Source organism: Sinocyclocheilus grahami, unplaced genomic scaffold, assembly GCF_001515645.1.
Source record: "Sinocyclocheilus grahami isolate Dianchi unplaced genomic scaffold, SAMN03320097.WGS_v1.1 scaffold625.1, whole genome shotgun sequence".
NCBI classification, from domain to species: Eukaryota; Metazoa; Chordata; class Actinopteri; order Cypriniformes; family Cyprinidae; genus Sinocyclocheilus; species Sinocyclocheilus grahami.
Window position 1 is genome coordinate 435,994 of NW_015505804.1, and position 22,629 is coordinate 458,622.

Consider the following 22,629-nt stretch of genomic DNA (forward strand, 5'->3'; position numbering starts at 1 on the left):
AATGTTTTAGCGGGGGGGGGGGGGGGGGGGAAATCGGAGTGTCTATTTACACTAAGTGCAAATGGCCCGCCTTGTTGGCAGAGGCTATTTACACTAACTCCACCCACCAACGTGTGATTGGGCTAGTCAACATTACAAAAGATGGTCATCAGTTGTCAGATTCAGTGGCGTAGTTGGTAAAGCGTGTGTCATATTCCTTTTGATGCGATCGACCCGGGTTCGAATCTGCCTTTTGGCAAACTTTTTTTCTCCCTTTTCAAATTTCAAATCACATCAGAAAAGCATTTATTTTTAATAAAAATTAAGGAAATAATCAAAAAGTTTAAAATAAAGTATCGGGTAGGTGTAGGGAGGATCTTTTGTCCCAATAAGGTGGCATCCATTTAATCATTTGAATTCAAATTAAATTTTACACTCAATAAGTTATTATTGCATACTGTTTTATAATGTATTACAATGCTGAGGTGCAGATAATTGCCACTATTTGCAATAAGTAATTAGCAGAATATCCTGCTATTTTAACATAGTATAAATAGAATCTATAGCTATATTTGCACTTAGTGTAAATAGCATAGCACTAAAAAATACTGTATTTTTCACTAAGTGTAAATAGTCTCTACCCCCCCACGCATACAGCACCCCCAACCTAAAACATCTTCCCGCGCCCCTGCCTCCAAGTGGGAGGGACTTATGCCACAAGTAGGTTGGGAGACCTCCAAGTGGGAGGGACTTATGCAGCAAGTAGGTTGGGAGACCTCCAAGTGGGAGGGACTTATGCCACAAGTAGGGTGGGAGACCTCCAAGTGGGAGGGACTTATGCAGCAAGTAGGTTGGGAGACCTCCAAGTGGGAGGGACTTATGCCACAAGTAGGGTGGGAGACCTCCAAGTGGGAGGGACTTATGCAGCAAGTAGGTTGGGAGACCTCCAAGTGGGAGGGACTTATGCCACAAGTAGGGTGGGAGACCTCCAAGTGGGAGGGACTTATGCAGCAAGTAGGTTGGGAGACCTCCAAGTGGGAGGGACTTATGCCACAAGTAGGGTGGGAGACCTCCAAGTGGGAGGGACTTATGCAGCAAGTAGGTTGGGAGACCTCCAAGTGGGAGGGACTTATGCCACAAGTAGGGTGGGAGACCTCCAAGTGGGAGGGACTTATGCAGCAAGTAGGTTGTGAGACCTCCAAGTGGGAGGGACTTATGCCGCAAGTAAGTTAGGAGACCTCCAAGTGGGAGGGACTTACGCCGCAAGTATGCGCACATCAATATAGCGTAATTTTTCTCACACTGTACAACAATAATTACTATTTTTGCATTATTGTTAGGGGTAGGTTTAGGGTTGGGTTAGGTGTAGATGTTAATAAAACACAAGCTGTAACTCTGTGTCATGTACAAGACATTAAATAAATCAATCAAAAGCCCCAGGAGGTTTATACAGCCTACTTGGAGCTCAAGTCCCACCCATTTGGAGCTGACCCGCCCATTTGGAGCTGGCTCCGACCTCCGTTTATACCTAACTCCTTAAACCCGTGGACTAAAAAAGCAACCTGAGGCAATAGTCCACTTAAACCACTCCTACTTTTGAGTGCAATAAAGGGGCAGTCACACTACATGAAAACGCAAGCTCACGCAAAGACGTTTCGCATTTTGGTGCATCCCAAAGTTCAAGTTCAGTGAACTCTTAACCTGCAAATTCGTATCACGTGAAGCCATGTGACCAATAGAAGATCGATACCTCGTAGCTGAATTAAAAGAAAATACATTTAAAACTGCAGTGTTGTAGGAAAGTGGAGTAGATTGTATGTTTTAACATTCTGCATTCATTATTATTTGTTTTGTGTTGAATTTATGCTAAATAAATTACGGTCATACCGTTGCGGTGTCCGAAGAAATTTTGCTTGCTCAAAGTCTAGTGTGACTGGGGCATAATGCCCACATCTCAAAATACAGTCAACAACCGATGTATAGAAAACAAACAGCATTGTCATGATCACAGCAGAAGTACTCAAAGAAATATATTAGCCTGTATAGGAGGGAGCTTTATATATGTTTGTGGCCTTGGAGTTAAAAGGATTGCAAGTCACTGCTTCTTTAAAAGGCCTTTTTTGTTCACAATTGCGTCAGTAGCTTCTCTTTTCTTTGAGCGTGTTAGTTGATTAGATATTCTTCACTTTATTTTGTTAAAGCAAGTAACAGGTTGAGTAACAATTTTCTCAGATAGGCCTTGGTTTTCAACAATAGAGCCGTTCTTTATTATAGGGCCGTAAATGCATTTCTGAGGTCATCTAAACTTTAATAAAATTGTATTAATACATTAATAAAGTTATGGAAATGGAAAGGTTTCATCAAATGATTTAGGTACAGTGGGTATAGAAAAGAATCGCCCCACTTTAAAATAATCACATTTTGTTGCTTTGCAGCCTGAAATGAGGATGGACACAGTTTTTGTTTTATCCAGCTGTATTTACTCAGTGCAACTTATAACATCCAAGTGAAAGATATAACACCATCATGTCAGAAAATGGAAAAAGGATCACCTCCCCTCCTAAAAATGACTTGTAAACTAAATCAGGTGTGGCTATTCACCTTCTCAAGGGCACACAAAGCCATCTGACTTTCAGCTGTGATCAGCTGTGGTCATTAGGATCACCTCAGCAAGAAAAGAGCTTTCCTGGAGCATTTCAGTCCTTGGTAGTGCAACTGATGCAAACAACCATGGGTGGCGAGGCACTGTCAAAAGATCTCCGGGATAACGTTATGGACCGGTACAAGTCAGGAGATGGATCCAAAAACATTTAAAAGGCTTTATCAATGCCTAGAAGCACAGTGAAGTCTAATATTAAGTGGAAGGTATTTGGTACAACACAGACCCTCCCTGGATCAGGATGAAAAAAGTTGCAAGAAAAAAAAAACTCCTCAAGAAAGGCCACATGCCGTCAGACCAAGGTTATTTTTGTAAACGAAAACAAAAACTAAGACTAAAACGATTGATGAAAAAACAATTTCATACACCGAAATAAAATAAAAACGTCAAAATATTTGAAAAACGAAACGAAACGAAGCTAACAACAGTTATTGAAAAACTAACTGAAATAAAATAATAATTATCAAAAATAAATTTTTTGTAATCATTACGTTCTCACCCCTTGGCGGAAAAATATACGAGCTGCATGGAGGTTTAGGGAAACGGCCTACCTGTAATGGCCGAGAGATGCAAAGCAGTTTAAAGCCTGCACGGGTCCTGTTTGGTAAACGTGCACCAGCAGTATTTAACAGAACACCCGACCCATTATCTGACAGCAGCACTAATTTAATTCTGTACCAGACCAGAACCGTTTGACATAAAGACCGCGAGTCGCGACCCGAACCGCACTCGCATTAAATCTATTACATCAGTTAAGCAAGATTATTTATTTTCTCATGTAACACAAGCAATCAAACCAACATTAGGCATTCTAAGTTGGTGCTTTGATGAAAAATACATGCAGCGCAACATGATAATTAACAGAAAAAAAGATGATAACGCGCATCCTTTCTGAAAACAATACAAAACTTTAGCCTAGCATCTTGTAATCACTCTGCCAGGCTTTTGAACAAATGTGCATTGGCTAAATCCCATCATACACACGCTTATAATTCTTTATAAATGAAAAGAACATTAAAATATAAGCCTTTTACTAAATGCGATTGCCGTTATTATTGAATTTCATTAGTCCCAGATGATGGTTAGTGATTAGTTTGATTGATGCACGGCTGTTAATGGAAAAGTGAGCAAGATGCCACAATTACAATATCATGATTATGGTTAAATAAGGAAAGACATATAACCAAATCAGGCTACATTTATTTTCATACTAAATATCTCCACACATCATTGGATATGACATTAAGCGCGACTTGTGTAGATTAATTTAGTAAAAAAGGCATGCCTGCTTTCTGTGGCGTAGTAAAAGTATACAAATATATCTAATCAATCTCGGCATGCGTTCATTTTGTGTCGCTATATGTTTGCCTCACTAAGGTCAAATTATGCCTTTCTTTGGCCTACACTCTGGAAGTGATCTGTTAATTCTGCTAAACTTTAATTAAAACTGAAACTAAACTATATAAAAACTAAATAAAAATGCGTTCACAAAATAAAAACTAAACTAAAACTAACAAAAACTAAACTGAATTTTATAGCAAATTTGAAAACGACATTAAAATAAAACTAATTTAAAAATTCAAAACTATATTAACCTTGCGTCAGACTGAGCTTTGCCAAAACGCACCTTGAAGATTCAGAAGCAGATGAGACTAAAATAGAATTATTTGGACTCAACACCAAAACGATATGTCTGGCGGAAATTCAATACAGCTCATCATCCAAGTAACAGCATTCCTACAGTAAAGCATGGAGGTGGTAATATCCTGTTATGGGGGTGTTTCTCTGCAGCAGGGACTGGAGCACTTGTCAGGATAGAAGGAAAAATGGATGGGTCAAAATACCATCAAATTCTTGAGGAAAATCTGCTGCTCTCTGCCAGAAAGTTGTCAATGGGAAGAAGATTGACCTTCCAACATGACAATGACCCAAAGCACACAGCAAAACTGAGCACACAGTGGTTGAAGGAGAAAAAGGTGAATGTCCTTGCATGGCCTAGTCAGAGCCCAGACTTAAACCCCATTGAAAATCTGTGGAATGACTTGAAGACTGCAGTCCACAAACGCTCACCATCAAATTGCACTGAACTTGAGCAGTTCTGCAAAGAAGAGTGGGCAAATATTGCAAAGTCTAGATGTGCAAAGTTAGTAGAGACAAATGCCAACAGACTAAAGGCTGTAATTAAAGCAAAAGATGGTTTAATAAAATAATGACACTACGGGGTGATCCTTTTTACGGTGATTCTGTTTTGTTTTTTTTTTTGTTTTTTTTAAATTTTTTCTGACATGATGGTGTTAAATCGTTCACTTGGATGTTATAAGTTGCACTGAGTAAATACAGCTGGATAAAACAAAAACTGTGTCCATCCTCATTTCAGGCTGCAATGCAACAAAAATTTTAAAGGGGGGTTATACACTTTATTTAACATTTTCTTGGACTGTTCTTAATTTTGACTATTTAATTTAATGATTTTATTTTGTCTTCTTTTTAATTTAAAGGTTTTATGTATGTACATTTTTATACGTTTTAGGTTATAATTTATACCAATGTACAAAGGAAAGTAACTGGTCATCATTTCTCGTAAGTTTTTTCATTGATTTTAAATTCCTTATTGCTGTAATCTCACAATTAACGTGCGCTCATAAATGCTGTGTGCATAGTTATTTTTTATTAAAAGCAAAATGCTGTTTAAAATACTTTTAGATGGAGTAGGGCAGGACATGCCAACTTTCCAAAAGTATTTCATGTCAGCTTCCCAAGTACATTTTAGGGGAATGCTGAAATGGCATAATCTTTGTTTCTTCACAGTTGTGTGTTTCTGTTTGTGTTGAATAATGAGGAAATAGTTGGACTTATTGCGTGTCTGTACTAGGCAAACTGATTTGAAGTAAATGAGTGTTTATCTGATTTTCATGTTTTCAGCCAGTCATCTTGCTCTTCTTCCTGTTTATCTTGTTGTGCCGTTATGTAAATACAGAAAATATGTTTGTCCAGCTTTACATTAAATGTTCCAAAACTAACAGCCTTGCATAGACAGACCTTTGACTTGTGGCATAAAGGATGTTAATTATTGTCTCTTTCTTTCTCACTTCAGCGGTTGCTAATATCTGTACTATTGTAAATTGTATCGTGTGAGGGTCTGACCGGTCAAACAACTCAGTGGTTGTGTGTGTGCATACATGTGATTGCATTAGTATTGAGTGAGTGATGCGTTGTCAATGTATAATCATATGCAAGAATGAACATGTTGTACTATGTGCATCTGTGCAGTGTTAGATCTTAATTATAATTGGGAGAGACTGCTGTTTATTTTATATATATATATATATAAATAAAATATCTTAATAATCACAATGCATTAATGACAATTTAGTTAATTTATTATGTAAAAAAGAAAAGTTTGAACCGTTTTCAACTCAGCATCTTAAAGACATTGCATTCATGGCATGAGGCACCAACAACTGCTGTCTAGGGCAGATTGACTGGCTTCATTGCAAAATTGCATTGCTATGGATTTATTTTTATGGATGAAACAAACAATAAGACGCAGATTACTCACCCACCTCTTACCCTAAAAGTATTTGTGTTAATTAATTGTGTGTGTGTGTTTTTCAAGAGCATGGCTTGTAAGGTTGTCTGTAATGTTGCTGGAATTTGCAGTCACTGAAATTACAGTAAATCCTGGAGGATAAACTCTTCTCATTCCTCAGTTTTGAGGAAAACTGTTTTCCCACATACAAGGAATGTTTTTGGCCTCAAGAGAGCAAGCATTTTGATTACACTCTTGTATGCTGCTTGTATGTTTTGCATTAAACAATTATGTGAAAACAAGGTGTGTGATATCACGATTTTTGATTGTGGACGATTAAAATGTCTCCATGATTGGCTTTTGAAGAAATATCGTAGTATCGGGCTACAGTGCACATTCTATCTGTTAGATAGAACTGTGATGTTATGCTCGACACTGAAGCTCCGAAGCTTATATATAAAAAAAAACACTCAAATGATGTGCTTTTCACATCAAAGCACTGTATCGGAGCTTGATTCGTTTTGCCAAAATCCCGTGATCTATGACGTTTGAAGCTTCGTTCGTCTGAAAACCACGTGACTGCTTCAGTATCTGGTTCAAACCTATACGAAGCGAACCTCAGCGCCGTTTCCTTTACCTTATATTACTTTATAATGCGTCCACATTGTTTTTTAAAAATTTTTATATCGTAATTAAATATTTGCCTCAAATGAACTTTGCCTATGAAATAACAGGACTGAGGCAGAGTTAAAATAGACAGATCGCGGGTTTAATTTATGAATTTACGTTTAATTTATTTGACTTATTTTAGTGCCAGTACACTGACACAAATGAATGACTTTGATAATTACCATTATTTATATACAATAAAATATTTAATAAATATTTCATTTGCGTCTTGTTCTGACATGCGCTTTCTAAGCTCATACACCTGAAATGCACGCTCACTAAAAAGCCTGTCAAACAGCACCTGATTACTGGACTAAGTTATCTTGCGAGTCTGATTGTGCTAATACTGTGAAAAACACACAAGGTTTACATATAAACACAGTTGGTTATGTCTAAAGTGAAAGTAAGCAGTTGAGAGAAAAACGGATGTGTGCCTGAAAATTAGATGCGTGCAGGTCTTAAATTGACAGCAGACTAATACTACTAAACATGATGCCGCTTGTCATTAAAGGGATAGATCACACAAAAATTTTAATTCTCTCTTTATTTACTCACTCTCATGTTGTCCCAAACCTGTATTAATTTCTCTCTTGTGCTGAACACAAAAGAAGATCTTTTGATGAAACCCACAATCATCAAAATATCTTCTTCACATTCATCAAAATAACTTTTATGTTCAACAGAAGAAAGAAACTCATTTGAGAAACAATTTGAGAGCATAAATGATGACAGAATTTTCATTTTTGGGTGAACAAAACAATAAAATACAAAGAAAAATCACTCACTGCTCTTGACTGAAGAACTTAAATACAGTTGTTTTAATAAGAATCAATTTATAATTTATACAGGGAAGTGTATATAGTGTTTAGTTGTTCATTAAATTTTTTGAATGCTACTTTTTAAACACACCTACTGTACCTGAAAAATAAAGCACTGTTAGTTTTATTTGTATATTATGTGTATTTGTAATGTGTATCTTTGTTGTTATTTGTTTAAAACAAAGATAAAATAATGACAAAGATTTTTGTCTTTGCCCTCTTTGGCCTAAATGTCTGCCATTCTTTTTTTTATTTTATATAAGGCTTTGCTTTTAAAATAGGGAAATTAGTTTGGCAGTACTGCTCAGACAACTTGCAAAATAGTAAAACCAGCATGACAAAGAATCGTGATAAAATCGTGATTTTCCTGGGGAAAAAAAAGCGTGATATGATGTAAACCATATCACCCACCACTATTTCAAATTATCTTACAACTTTGCCAGTTGTCATGCTCTTTCTAAAGGCACTGTTTATTTGGGAAGAATGTTTGTTTGATTGTTTGGAAGAATGTTTGATTGATTAATTAATCAGAAAAAATCTGAAGTATGTTTGTATGTTTGTGTATATATATATATATCCATTCCTTGTGAAGTTCACTCAAATTCTTGAATCGATTCTGCTTGACAATCATCATAAGGCTGTGGTTCTCTCGGTTGGTTGTGCAACTTTTTCTTTCACACTTTTTCCTTCCACTCAACTTTCTGTTAACATGCTTGGATACAGCACTCTGTGAACAGCCAGCTTCTTTGGCAATGAATGTTTGTGGCTTACCCTCCTTGTGAAGGGTGTCAATGATTGTCTTCTGGACAACTGTCAGATCAGCAGTCTTCCCCATGATTGTGTAGCCTAGTGAACCAAACTGAGAGACCATTTTGAAGGCTCAGGAAACCTTTGCAGGTGTTTTGAGTTGATTAGCTGATTGGCATGTCACCATATTCTAATTTGTTGAGATAGTGAATTGGTGGGTTTTTGTTAAATGTAAGCCAAAATCATCACAATTAACGTAGGGTTGCAGCACAAGGGCTCAGCTTGAGCTCTGCTCACCATCACTGTGATTTAGTGTCGTGGCTGTATGCTGAGTTTTGCACTTTGTATGTGTATGGAGGAAATATTTTATTAAAGGGGTCATATCATACATTTAAAGCATTTTATTATTTCCCAAAGGTCCACAAAAATGTTAGTCAGTCTGAATTATGTTTGTCATGATTTTCCACCCTCTCTGGCACATTCCATGAACGTGGTACAATTTTGTGTCAGGTGACTTTATTTCTAAATTAAGGCACAAATTTCATGTTTTGATTTGAGATCTATTAGAAATGTTGAGAAATTGTTATCTAACATAACTTGACCTTCTCGACTGTATCTAATGATAAAAATCATAAAACAATGTCATAATTTTGACACAATCTGATAAATCGAGTGCAGCATTCCGGTTTTGAAAGTAAAAACTCCTGTTCTCTTACTCTCCTACATTCATTGTCACATTAGCACTGCTTCATGGGATTGTCGTTCTTTGCCTCGTGAAAGTTGTCAAGTACACACAGTATTTTTGTCTGATTTTCAAAACTGTTTTTGCTTCAAATCAAAGATTGTAATGTTTGATTCACCTGAATGGGAAAATACCATAAAACCAATACTGCTGAAAAAGTGGGTGGGCACTAATGCACTCTATTGATATTAAATTCTTCAACTAATTCCCCAACATGGCTTCAATAAACGCCCACATTGCACTGGGGAAAAGCATTTGATTTGTGAAAGTTTCAGTACATTTTCATAATACAATGAACTCTTTTCAAAGGGTAATTTTAATATTTAATAATATGACCCTATTAAAGATTATAGATGAGAAAAATCATATGACAATGACAGTTTTAACCCTCTTTCTCTCTGTCTCTCTTGTTTATCACTCAGAGAGGGATTACACTAGCCTTTGTGAGAAGCAACCAATTTGTCGTCAGTTATTTCGGCAGTTCTGTGACACTCAGCCCAAATTACGGCGGTGCATAGAGTTCCTGGATGCTGTGGTATGAAATCTCTGCACAAACATACACATAGTCTGCATCTCTCTTTAACCTCTCTCTCTTTGTCTTTTTCTCTCAGACTGATTTACACACAGAACCATTCTCACCTTCAATCTAATGGAATACACATTTTGTGCACACTTTAAAAAATAAAGCTTCCAAAAGGGTGCTTTTGCAGTGATGCCATAGAAGAACCATTTTGGGTTCCTCAAAGAACCTTTCAGTGAACAGTTCTTAAAATAACTGTTTTTCTTTGAAAGAACATTTGAATAATCTAAATGTTAATGTGAATGTTAAAGGTTCTTCGTGGAATCAAAGATGTCAATGAAGAACCTTTATTTTAAAAGTTTGTACTGACTGTAGTTTACCATTCCGCAAATACTGCAATTTCATTGGTCATTTCAGCATTATTTGTTTGTGTGTGTGTGTTTGTTTAGGCAGTGTATCAGTTGGCTCCGGATGAGAAGAGAAGAGACGTCGCTTTAAATATTTTAGACACATATTTTAATAATGGGGTAAATATTTAATTCAATATTTTGCTTGCACACACCTGTTCTCACACTCTCCTGCATGCATGTGTCTATTGAAAGAATTGCTGAAACAATGACTGAACTTTAAACTTCTCTCTTTTTTTGAATTGCACTCTATCAACCGTTCTTCCTGTTTTCTCTCCCTCCTTCCCATACTGTCTTCCTCATGTAGTCGGCAGCTCATCTACCAGAGATCGCTCAGGATGTGGTTGGGGAATGCAGGCAGAAACTGGAACAGAGTCCCTGTAAAGAGCTGTTTCAGGAATGTACCAGGTAATAACAATGTCATTTAAAGGCAAGTCAGTTCATTTGCCAGCCATCTACTGTAGTCAACAGCTAATACATCTATACTACAACGTTTGGGGGGAAAGCTATTTGCTTGCACACACCTGTTCTCACACTCTCCTGCATGCATGTGTCTATTGAAAGAATTGCTGAAACAATGACTGAACTTTAAACTTCTCTCTTTTTTTTTTGAATTGCACTCTATCAACCGTTCTTCCTGTTTTCTCTCCCTCCTTCCCATACTGTCTTCCTCATGTAGTCGGCAGCTCATCTACCAGAGATCACTCAGGATGTGGTTGGGGAATGCAGGCAGAAACTGGAACAGAGTCCCTGTAAAGAGCTGTTTCAGGAATGTACCAGGTAATAACAATGTCATTTAAAGGCAAGTCAGTTCATTTGCCAGCCATCTACTGTAGTCAACAGCTAATACATCTATACTACAACGTTTGGGGGGAAAGCTAATCTCCAAGATACTTTCCCAACTTTGCTTCAATATTACACTACCGTTCCATAATTTGGGGTCGGTGAAATGTTTCTAATATTTCTGAAAGAAGTCTCTTATGCTCACCAAGGCTGCATTTATTTGATCAAAAATACAGTAAAAACAGTAATATTGTAAAATAGTTGTTATAATTTAAAATAAGTGTTTTCTAATTGAATATATTTTATTAGTAATTTATTTCTGTGATGGCAAAGCTGAATTTTCAGCATCATTACTCCAGTCACATGATCCTTCAGAAATCATTCTAATATGCTGATTTGGTGCTCAATACATTTTTTTTTATTATTATCAGTGTTGAAAACAGTTGTGCTGCTTAATATTTTTGTGAAAACCATGCCATACTTTTTTTTTTCTTTCAGATATTCCTTGATGAATAGAAAGTGCAAAAGAACAGCATTATTTTGAATTATTATGATTGTCTAATAAATGTGGCTTTTGATCAGTTTAGTACGTCCTGCTGTATAAAAGTATTAATTTCTTTAAAAAAAAAAAGTTCTTAACCTGTTACTGAATAACAACTTAAATTGTGGTCTGTTTGTTACACAAAGCTATTGTATGATTTCAGCAGATACAGCATGCAATGGCTCTTTCATGTTTAATTTTTTTTGTCATTTTGGAGCTTGAGAGCTTCAGTCCACATTCACTTCAATTATATTCAAAACAGTGTACTAATTATTCTCAAAAAAAAAAAAAAAATATATATATATAGTTTCAAAAACGAATAAACGTTATGAGGGTAAGTAAATAATGTCGACTTTTATTTTTTGGTTGAACTATTCCTATGCTGTAGGCTGGTCCGTGTGTTAACACATGCTAATTATTAAGTTCACAGTGTGTTTGGATTGTCAAGGCTGAAGTGGAATCACTGGTTTATCCAGCTCTTTTTGTGGTGAAATGTTGGAGGATCTCAGTTTGTTTTTTACTGGTATTAGTGTGAAGACTTACGGTTATAGAATGAACCATTCGCTGTAGTCGTACTGTTTGTCTGAGTAATGTAAACACGTGACTTTGAATCTAAACAGTTTTATGTGTTTGTGTTTTGCCTCGGTCAATCTTTGAGTTCTGTTTAGTTTAAGCTTCCTTTCTGTTTGAGAGGGGGTGAGGTGGAGTACTTTAACCCTTCCTGTTAAATCTCTATGGGCACAGTGTTTGTTGAAGTGTATGTTTGTGTATTTGCATGTGTTTCATTAGAGGGTAAGATGGCATCAGATGCATGAGACTCGTCTGCAGTCACACTTGTACATATCATCATTCAGGTTTTGAAGAGTTGCTACCAACAGGTGGAGATGCTACAAACTTAGTTACATTTTTCATAACATAGAAGCACAGTTGTTTTCAAAACATCAAGGTCTAAGTTGTTTGTATAAATAACTTTTAGCTATAAGTATTATGGCATTAATATCGTACAGTGATGGTAACAGAGGCTATTTGGTATTTTGATATATACTGTATAATTTCCTATGTTTATGTACCATGGCATTTTTCAAGCATTCCTTCTCTTTTTTTTTTTCAGGATAGTTCGTGAATATTTAAGTGGAGAGCCATTCTCAGCATATCAGGAGACAATGTACTTTTCCCGTTTTCTTCAGTGGAAGTGGTTGGAGAGGTAAGTAGCATCTCTATTGGCTTTTCTGTTTTTTTTTTGATGGATTTCACTTTTTATTATGGATTTTCATATTTTAACAAAATCTACAAGATAGTGTTTCCAAGTTTTAACACGACCTTCATACAACAAAAAATAAATCTGTTAGTTTTAATAAAAATAACCGTTAGTTGCAAAGCATAGTTAAAGAAATTGCCTTATATTCTATTTCTGAAATGATTGATTTTTTGTGCAGTGAACTGACTCGAACTGTATTTCATTTGCAGGCTACCAGTAACCAAAAACACTTTTAGACACTACAGGGTATTGGGCAAGGGCGGATTTGGTGAGGTGGGTAGTTTCATTACTATCAGATCATTATTTGAGGATTTGACATGACATATTATGTCAGAATATATAAAAATCATGTCATATGTAAAATATATAAAAACCATGTCATATATTTCAAAATCATCTTAAACTAATTTAAACCATTGTAATGATTATGAGTGTAGTTTTTATGACCTATTTAATTGTCACACAGCAGGCATATTTAAAGGTGCGCAGTTGTTTTTTTCTAGTTGAAAAAGTGTTACACATATAGAAATGAATAAAACTTTAGAGAAATAACATTAAAATAATAATACTTAGTGGACGGCAAAAAAGGTCATTAAAATGCATTTCTTTTTCTGGGCCTTCTTCATTCTTTCCACCAGGTTTGTGCCTGCCAGGTTCGTGCCACTGGTAAGATGTACGCCTGTAAAAAGCTGGAGAAGAAACGGGTGAAGAAAAGAAAAGGTGAAGCAATGGCATTAAATGAAAAACGCATTTTAGAAAAAGTTAACAGTAGTTTTGTAGTAAGTACTACTTTCTTTTTATTCCTCATTTTTTACTTTTATCTTAACCTGATGGTCTCAGTTGCATGCTGGTCTTGTCCGTATTATTTGTGCAATAAACGTTTGACTCACACTCTCTGTGATTCAGTTTCCATGAGGTTCTCAACAGAGGAAAAATGTTCTAAATATCAATTTCATATGCATTTATCATGGGTAGTTGGGAAAAATCTAGTCCAGAGTAGTAGTTCACAACGAATTCCTACAGATTGAATCATGTACCTCCTGACTAGCTAAATCACAGAGAGATGCAGATATTTGGCTGTGATCCTAAATATCAACCATACAAATTCATTTAATATTTGCAGTGTAAAAAGAGGAATTTAAACTATTCTCATGGTAAACAGATATTCTTACAAAGCATATATCACTGAGCAGTCCTTGAAATAGTCACAACAACACACTTTGAGTGGAAACACATTCCTGATTTGTTCATATGTTCCTGCCATTATTTTCAATAGTACCAGTTTTACAGAATGTTCTATTTCAAAGTTTGTTTGTTTGTTTTTGTTCCAAAAAAGATGAATCAAAGGATACTCTTCCACTCTATGGTTCTCATTTACCCTTTGAATAGATTTCAACATTGCCCACCTACTTTTCCAAAAGCATGGGTTATTGAATTGCTTTTCACATTCAATTTCTGCATTTAAAGGGATCATATGATGCTATTTTCAAAGATCATTATTTTGTGTATTGGATGAACAAAATAGAATATGTCAGCATGCGTTAATGTTCAAAAAACACATTATTTTTCACATACACTCTTAAAAATAAAGGTGCTTCACGATGCCATAGAAGAACCTTTTTGTCTAAATGGTTCCATAAAGGACCTTTAACATCTGAAGAACCTTTCTGTTTCACAAAAGGTTCTGTGTGGCGAAAGAAGGTTCTTCAGATTATAAAAAGGTAAGAAAGAGATGGTTCTTTAAAGAACCTTTGACTGAATGGTTCTTTGTGGAACCAAAAAGGGTTCTTCTATGGCATCGCTTGAAGAACCTTTTGAAGCACCTTTATTTTTAAGAGTGTACTGTTCATTATTACTGCTCCTCTATACCCAGTCTTCCTAAAACGCAGTGATTTCTACAAAGCCCCAGCGTGCTCTGATTGGCCAGCTGACCCAGTGCATTGTGACTGGCCGAACCTTTCAAGCGTGTGTCGGAAATGTAACGCCTCTTACCATAATCGAGAGCTTCAGCTTCCAAAGAAATTATAAAAGCAGTTAATAATGTCGTCAGGTTTACCGTATCAGTTTGAGCCGATTCGAAGTAGAATAGTATTTGGAAAATTTGAAAAAAGAAAGAAAGAATGTACAACAATCTGTACCTAAGAAGGACTGAATGAACTACTTTGCCTTATAATTTTCTCATCCTCATTTTGTTCCAAACATGATTTTCAGTGTGATTTCTCTTTTTCCTATACTTTCTTTCATGGAACACTTATTTTAATAGTGTTTATAAGCTATTATAGTATTTTTTTATATTTTGAATTAGCTTTTATTTTTTTATATTTTCAGTTTTAGTAACTTTAAGTTTGAGTAATTTTGTGTGCTTTGTAATTTTTATTACTTTTTAAAATATTTCTATTTATTTTTATTTCAGTTTTAATTTGAATAATTTTAGTATTAAAACTAATTTAAGTTAGTTTTTAAATTTAAGTTTTTCACCTAATATTCATATTTTATTTTACAGTATTTCAGGCTTATTTCAATTACCAAAAATGTTTTAAATAGTTTTGGTTTAGTTAACAATTTGTTCTTGTTATTAAACTTGAATGCATGTAAACAAAAATGTTCAATGAATAACGATTCACATTTTGGTTTATTTTTTACACAAAGGTATTATATAGCTTCAGAGAACTATTAATATAGTGCACAGGTCATATGGAGGATTTTTATAATGTTTTTTTGGGTCATTATTGGAGCCCCAATACCCATACACATTTACTGAATAGAGAAAAGTGGTCAGGACAAGTTTTTCCTTTTGTGTTCCACGTTTGAAAGAAAATTACTTTAGAATGACATAAAGTATTGTAGAAAATTATATTTTTTTGGCTAAACACACCGTGTTTTTTAAAAGAGAACAGCCAGCCAAAAATGTGTGCAAACATAGCATTTGATAAAAAAAATGTTTATTACATTTTAAATTGTATTACGTTTAAATAAGCTTTCTATTTTAATATATTTTAAAATGTCATGTATTCCTGTGATGGTAAAGCTACATTTTCAGCAGCCATTGCTCCAGTCTTTTTACATTATCTTTTGAAATTTGGTCACACAGTAAACATTCTAGGACCTCAAAAACAATGGATTTTAAAAGAGACCAGCCAGCCAGCCGAACATATGTACAGACATAGCACACAGTGCCTGCAGTGTAATGCGGCCTCTGATTCATTCCACTAGAGCCGTAGAGCACCTGAGCCTCTGTCCACCCACCCACACACTAACACACAAGCTCACACAGACACACACAGCCACATACACATACAGGTGAGTTGTGCTTAGCTTTGCAGCTGTGTGCAAATGTCTTTTAGGTATTTAACGTGCATCTAAATTTAAAAGAAAGACAACGTGTGTATGTGTGTCTGTGTGCAAGAGCATGCATGTGTGTGTGTGTGTGTCTTTGTGCACATTCATGCTACAGGCAGGAGCGATTACTCCTCATAGACTACTTCACAAATGAGAACATCTCTGTTGCCTAGCAACACTGACCAACAGCAGCGTTAGAGAGCGGAGTCAAGAGCTCTAAACCTTAAACCCACACATACTCACACTCACACTCCAGCCCCAGTTCATTCAGTATGTATAAACAGCCTCATGTTTAAAAGTTAGAGATGACAAGTAAACTCTAACAATGTAAAGTGACATAATGCCATGACTAATAAGAGATGGGAAACAGCTTGGACTCTCTTCAGTGCTTCTATGACTTTGTCATCATCCTACCATTAAGTTGTAAACTTTAAGCAGCAAGTTATCTGATCTATTTATTATGTATATCTATATCTATCTATATTTATATTGCTCCGGGTTTAAATGTTATGTTTGGGGTTGGCAAGATTTTTTCATTGCTTTTGAAAGAAGTCTCTTATGCTCATTAAGGCTGCATTTTTTCATGACAAAATACAGTAAAACTGTAATATTGTGAAAAAATCTAACAATTTTAAATAACTGTTTTCTATTATAATTTTTTATGTAATTTATTCTTGTGATGGCGAAGCTGAATTGTCAGCATCATTACTCCAGTCTTCAGTGTCACATGATCCTTCAGAAATCATTCTATTATGCAGATTTGTTTCTCAAGAAACATTTCTTATTATTATCTTAGTTGAAAACATTTTTGCTGCTTAATATTTTTGTTGAAATCATGCTACAATTTTTTTTCAGGATTCTGTGATGAATAGAAAATTCAAAAGGACAGCATTTATTTGAAATATAACTTTTTTTTGCAACATTACAAATGTCTTTACTGCCACTTTTAATCAATTTAATGCATCCTTTGTGTTTCTTATTATTATCTTAGTTGAAAACATTTTTGCTGCTTAATATTTTTGTTGAAATCATGCTACAATTTTTTTTCAGGATTCTGTGATGAATAGAAAATTCAAAAGGACAGCATTTATTTGAAATATAACTTTTTTTGCAACATTACAAATGTCTTTACTGCCACTTTTAATCAATTTAATGCATCCTTTGTGAATACAGTTATTAATGTCTTTAAAAAACAAACCTTGTTGACCCCAAATATATATAATACACTGAGGAGTCATTTATTTGTTTACATTTTAAAAGCGGCATGACATGATACATGACTAGATTGCTTTACAAATGTAGTTTGTAAGCACTCATATTGGCTCCCATTGGCGTTATGTTTCACATAATGATGTGAAGGGTCCTTTGATAGTCCTCATGGTCTTCTTGAGCTGCAGGTTCCCACAGTTACATCAGCTTCTTGTGTGAGTTCACAGCCCTTTCCCACATCTGTCTACTTCTGAAACCTAACCACCCACAATGTTGGGTGTAACCGCTAAAGGGTAAGAACCCCTCCTTAACAAAGCGGTTTTGAGCTTCTGCAGTGGTTCTCCTCACACGTCACTCAGCAGATCACAGAGGATATGCTGGTCTAAAATGATAATACACTGCATACTGGATGATGTAGCCTTTCTGGACTGGCTTGCTAAGTCAAACATCATCATTACTGCAACTTAAGGTTTTTCTAAATACTGAATCATAAATATGAAATTTAGTTATTTGATCACAATTCAGTAAAAACTGAAATATTGTGAAATATTATTACAATATAAACTTCACAAAACACCTTAGCAACCCTGAAAACCACCACCCTAACATCGTGGTAGCAGGTTTTGCATGGTCATCCACTACTTTTTGTTCAGAAAATGTACAAATCTAGGTTTACTTTCAATCTCTGAGACCCTATGCCTGTAAAAAAATAAAAAAATAAAAAAATCCTAAAGTAAAACAGTAATGGAGATGCTGTAATGGCTAAAATCATATACAGTACTTTTCCTGTGTGTACATCTGTCAAGTTACTTGGTTAACTGTTCGGATTTACACCATGTGTTACAATACTGTTCAAATGTTTGGCATCTTTATTTTTTAAAGAAATGAACAATTAGTCAGAAAGGATGCATTAAATTGATCAAAAGTGACAGCGAAGACACTTATAATATTACAAAAGATTTCTATTTCAAGTAAATGCTATTCTTTTGAGCTTTATATCCATCAAAGAATCCTGAAAAAAAGTATCATGGTTTCCGCAAAAAATATTAAGCAGCAAAACTTTTCAATATTGATAATAAGAAGAATATTTTTGAGCACCAAATCAGCATATTTTGTAAGATCATGTGACACTGAAGACTCGAGTAATAATGCTGAGAATTCACCTTTACCATCACAGGAATAAATTACATTTTATAATATATTAAAATGGAAAACAGTTATTTTAAATTGTAAGGATATTATTTTTATTTTTATTTTTTGATCAAAACCCCAAACTTTTGAATGGTAGTGAATACAATAACAAATAAGTTATAGTATTTAGAATTATATTATATTAGAACTATAGTTATTAGAATGCAGCTATGAAATATGAATGTTTTCTCTGTTTTTGCAGAGACTTGAAACCTGAAAATATTCTCCTAGATGACCGTGGTAAGACATTTTTATTCACCAATGCATTTACAGGCTTTTTTTAAAGCTTATTTACACATATCTACACTTGGGGGTGGACTGCAGTCTGCAACAACATAGCAACTACCCAGAACACCCTAGCAACCAAATAGCAATGGCTTGGCATTTACCCAGAACACCCTTGCATTGTGGCAGCGAGCTTTGCACAAGCAAACACTACTAGATACTAAACACTACTTTCCCTGTTAAACTTCTTTAATCAGATCATTATCCTCTAAGGGTAACATTCTTTATCCCTGTGCAATTTTGAAGCATGTCATGTTTGGGCTTGTTAGGAATTGATAATACTGCAGGTTTTAATGAGATGCCGTTCTCCAGGGCACATCCGTATTTCTGATCTGGGACTGGCCGTCCAAATTCCAGAGGGTGAGACGATACGAGGGCGCGTTGGCACGGTGGGATACATGGGTAAGAGCCAAACGCATTTCGTATCTCTTCAGCAGTACTTGTCCTAGAGTGTTTGACCTCATTCGTCTCTCTATGTGTTTTTAGCACCGGAGGTCATTCAGAATGAGAGCTACACCTTCAGTCCCGACTGGTGGGGTTTGGGCTGCCTAATATACGAAATGATTCAGGGTCAGTCTCCTTTCCGTCGGCGGAAAGAGCGCGTGAAGAGAGAGGAGGTGGACCGCCGTGTATGTGAGGACCAGGAGGAATACACTGAAAAGTTCTCAGAAGATGCTAAAGACATCTGCCGACAGGTGCAGACCTAATGCTTTTTTGTGCTATTGCAAAGTCATGTCGAAATGATCATATTTATGAGATGAAAACATATAACCATTGCCATAGTGTCTTTGTAACCATTGGGGGTTACGGCTAATAAAATTGGTATTGGGGACAATGATATAATGCTAATTTTTCTTTTGTCTGAATGTATTCTTTTTATTCAAATATACATGAAAAAAATCAATTCATAAATACAATACAGTCTTCTCTAAGATTAACACGTTTTAAATTTCTGTTAAAAGTAACATATATATTTTTGGGGGGCATTAAGTATTTGTATTATAATTTTTTTTATCAGGAAAAATTAAGTAGTTATGTTAAAATATTATATTAATATTTGGGAACGGAAGTTTGAAAGGTAAATCAAAGTAATGTGGATATAAGCAAAATATTTATTCAATAATTCATGATATTTGTAAACAAAAATGATCTTTTTAAAATGATTTTAAAAATAATGATTAAAATGTGTACATTCCCATGCATCTAAGGCACAGGAAAAATATTCGTTAACTTGATACACCACGTCAGTGTTATTTTAGCATTATTTATGTATATTTTTAAATTGATTAATATTTTAAATAACTGAAAATATAAAAATAAAAGGTTATGTTTTCAATTAAGTTTTAGTAATTTTAAACATTTCTATTTATTTATTTTCATTTCAGTTTTAGTCATTTTAGTACTTTAACTTGTACTTATTTTATTTCAGTTTGCCAAGGCAGCATTTTTTCATCTAAAATGTATGGTTTTACTTTTCAACACTTCACCACATTACCTTTTTTGGAGTCATTCAATTTAAACTTTTATTGAAAGTGCTGTAAGTTTTTCGAGAGCAACATAAATGCAAAGTTGTAGATGTTTAAGAACTTGTTAAATGTTTTTACACTACATTTTTTAAAGATGTTCTTTTTCTCTATCATGGAAACTCAGAATTAAGTTGAAATATTGAATGTTGGCTATAATATGTAATATTTTCTACATGGGAAAGAGTCACTGTGTAGTTGTGGAGGAGTGTTGTTTAGTCCTCTCTCATGGTGTCATGGAACACTGTGACCTCAGGGTCACTTTTACTTCCACTGGGATTTCTCCTCTTCTATGTTAGCCTCACTTCTTTCACTCTCTGACAGCAATTTCCCTCTCTTTTTTTGGGCTCCACAGTTGTTATGTAAAGATCCAAAGGAGCGGCTGGGGTGTCAAGGAATTGGAGCAGCTGAAGTCAAACTGCATCCTATTTTACGCAACATCAACTTCAAGCGATTGGAGGCCAACATGCTAGACCCACCGTTCTGTCCTGATGTGAGTTATTCATTGGCATGTATTGGTTTTTATCTGCTTGATTAAAAAAACTCCTATTGGACTAATCATGTAGGATTTTCCAAGTGGATGCTTATCGTATTCAATGTGGGGTTTTTTTTTAGCCACGTGCGGTGTACTGCAAGGATGTTCTGGACATAGAGCAGTTTTCTACAGTCAAAGGTGTAAACCTGGACCCAACAGACGATGACTTCTACCACAAGTTTGTAACCGGAAGTGTCTCCATCCCATGGCAAAATGAGGTACGACGCTCTGGTCACTTCAGGACAGTAACATGTCCATACTTCTGTAAGGGTTGGCAAAATTTGTTAGTATTTTTGAAAGAAGTCTTTTTTGCTCACCAAGGCTGCATTTATTTAAAGGTTCCATAGAATGGAAAACTATTTACCTTGGCATAGTTGAATAATACCAGTTCTGTACATGGAAATGACATACCGTGAGCCTCAGACACCATTGTTTTCCTCCTCCTCATGTAAATCTCGTGCATACAAAAGACCACTGAAAAATAGGCGAATCAGAACATAACACCGACTGTGACGTTACAGTTGGGATCACTAATAGTTACGCCCCCAACATTTGCATATACCCGCCCATGTTGTATTCCAGCCGCCAGCCGAATCATCAGAAGTTCTGCAGGTATTGTGAAGAAACAAGCGAGGATAATAGCGAAAATGGCAGATCATGGAAATAAATGTTATGTTCCAGGCTGTGCAGGGATGGGTTGGTGTCTGTATTCAGAAAGGCACGGAAAACAAATAACGTGCGTTCTAATAAAATAATGCGAGCCACTAAAGGGACATGGTTAGCTGCTTGCTAGCGGTAGCCTGTTACATTACGGTACATAAGATCAGAGGTGGACTTAACCATTAGGCAAAGGTAGGCGAGCGCCTTGGGCCCCCAAAAGCCAAGGGCTCCCTAAAATGCTTTTTATATGCGAGATGCGCGTTCAGCAAGTGGTTGCTGTGGTGTTCATTACCACGACAACCGTCTGTGCGTCTGCGTTGAACGTGCTTCTTAGCAAAAGTAGGGCGATGTAGAAAATGGGGACGGAATCTATTCATAAAAACGGAATTTACTGTGTAACGTGGAATTTACGGAATGAACGGCGCAGACGCGTGTTTCGTTTGCTAGTTTGCTATTTAAGCACCTACAACGCTCGCGGTTGTCGTCTGTAGTAGCTAAATAGTATTTTTGCCATTTAATATTCACATACACTAGTCCGTATCGCTGTTTGATTGTGTACTGAACTGCATTTGAATTCCGTGACATTGCTCGTTACACAGTAAACTTCTGTTGTGTAGCATTTTGAATGTACAAAAATTAAAGGGTTTGTTTAATTTTCATTGGAATAAAAGATAGATTCATGTTTTTGCCTTCATTTGATTACCAGAAAAATGAAAAATTTTCACAGAATTTCTAAAAAAAATAAGTAAATAAAATTTTTGTGAATTCAATTAATTAGATATGTTTTTGATTTAAACCATTAAAATGGAATACAGAAAAAATTTAATGGAAAGCACAAAATTTGGGCCCTAAGAATGTAATTTTTGTTAAACTTTTAATAGGCCTAAATTGCTGTTAAATTAAACAAGTTTCATGATTTTAATTAATTAGACATGTTTTTTGTTAAAATGTAATATAATCATCCAGAAAAATTTAAATGAAAAAAAAAAAAAAACTGAATCCAGAAAAATTTAAATCTTAAATTTAAATAAATCATGCATATTGTGCATATTATATAGGGCCTATTTTAATTTTTTAAAATGGTGCTCACTCGTTTTTGTGAAAGACCCAAAAAGGACCATGCACAGTCACTTTCCACACAGGCACACTTCATGTTTGGTTGAAATAATCCTTAAGCATGTAAATGTATAATTTCCTTCAGTTTAATTTAAATGTGCAATTAAAATAAATAAAAA

The 22,629-nt window shown here is 35.3% G+C and overlaps 1 protein-coding gene across 1 annotated transcript in view; it reads left to right on the forward strand.

The window, feature by feature from the left end:
• The window catches only part of LOC107557931 (G protein-coupled receptor kinase 4-like), a 29,894-nt gene that overhangs the window by 1,636 nt on the left and 5,629 nt on the right, over positions 1–22,629 (forward strand). Inside the window, exons 2-12 of the mRNA XM_016241517.1 lie at positions 9,566–9,678; positions 10,113–10,190; positions 10,378–10,478; positions 12,506–12,598; positions 12,862–12,925; positions 13,291–13,678; positions 18,560–18,631; positions 18,989–19,078; positions 19,163–19,371; positions 20,555–20,692; positions 20,815–20,952. Coding sequence (XP_016097003.1) covers positions 9,566–9,678; positions 10,113–10,190; positions 10,378–10,478; positions 12,506–12,598; positions 12,862–12,925; positions 13,291–13,678; positions 18,560–18,631; positions 18,989–19,078; positions 19,163–19,371; positions 20,555–20,692; positions 20,815–20,952 — 1,484 coding nt within the window. The remainder of the gene's footprint in view (positions 1–9,565; positions 9,679–10,112; positions 10,191–10,377; positions 10,479–12,505; positions 12,599–12,861; positions 12,926–13,290; positions 13,679–18,559; positions 18,632–18,988; positions 19,079–19,162; positions 19,372–20,554; positions 20,693–20,814; positions 20,953–22,629) is intronic.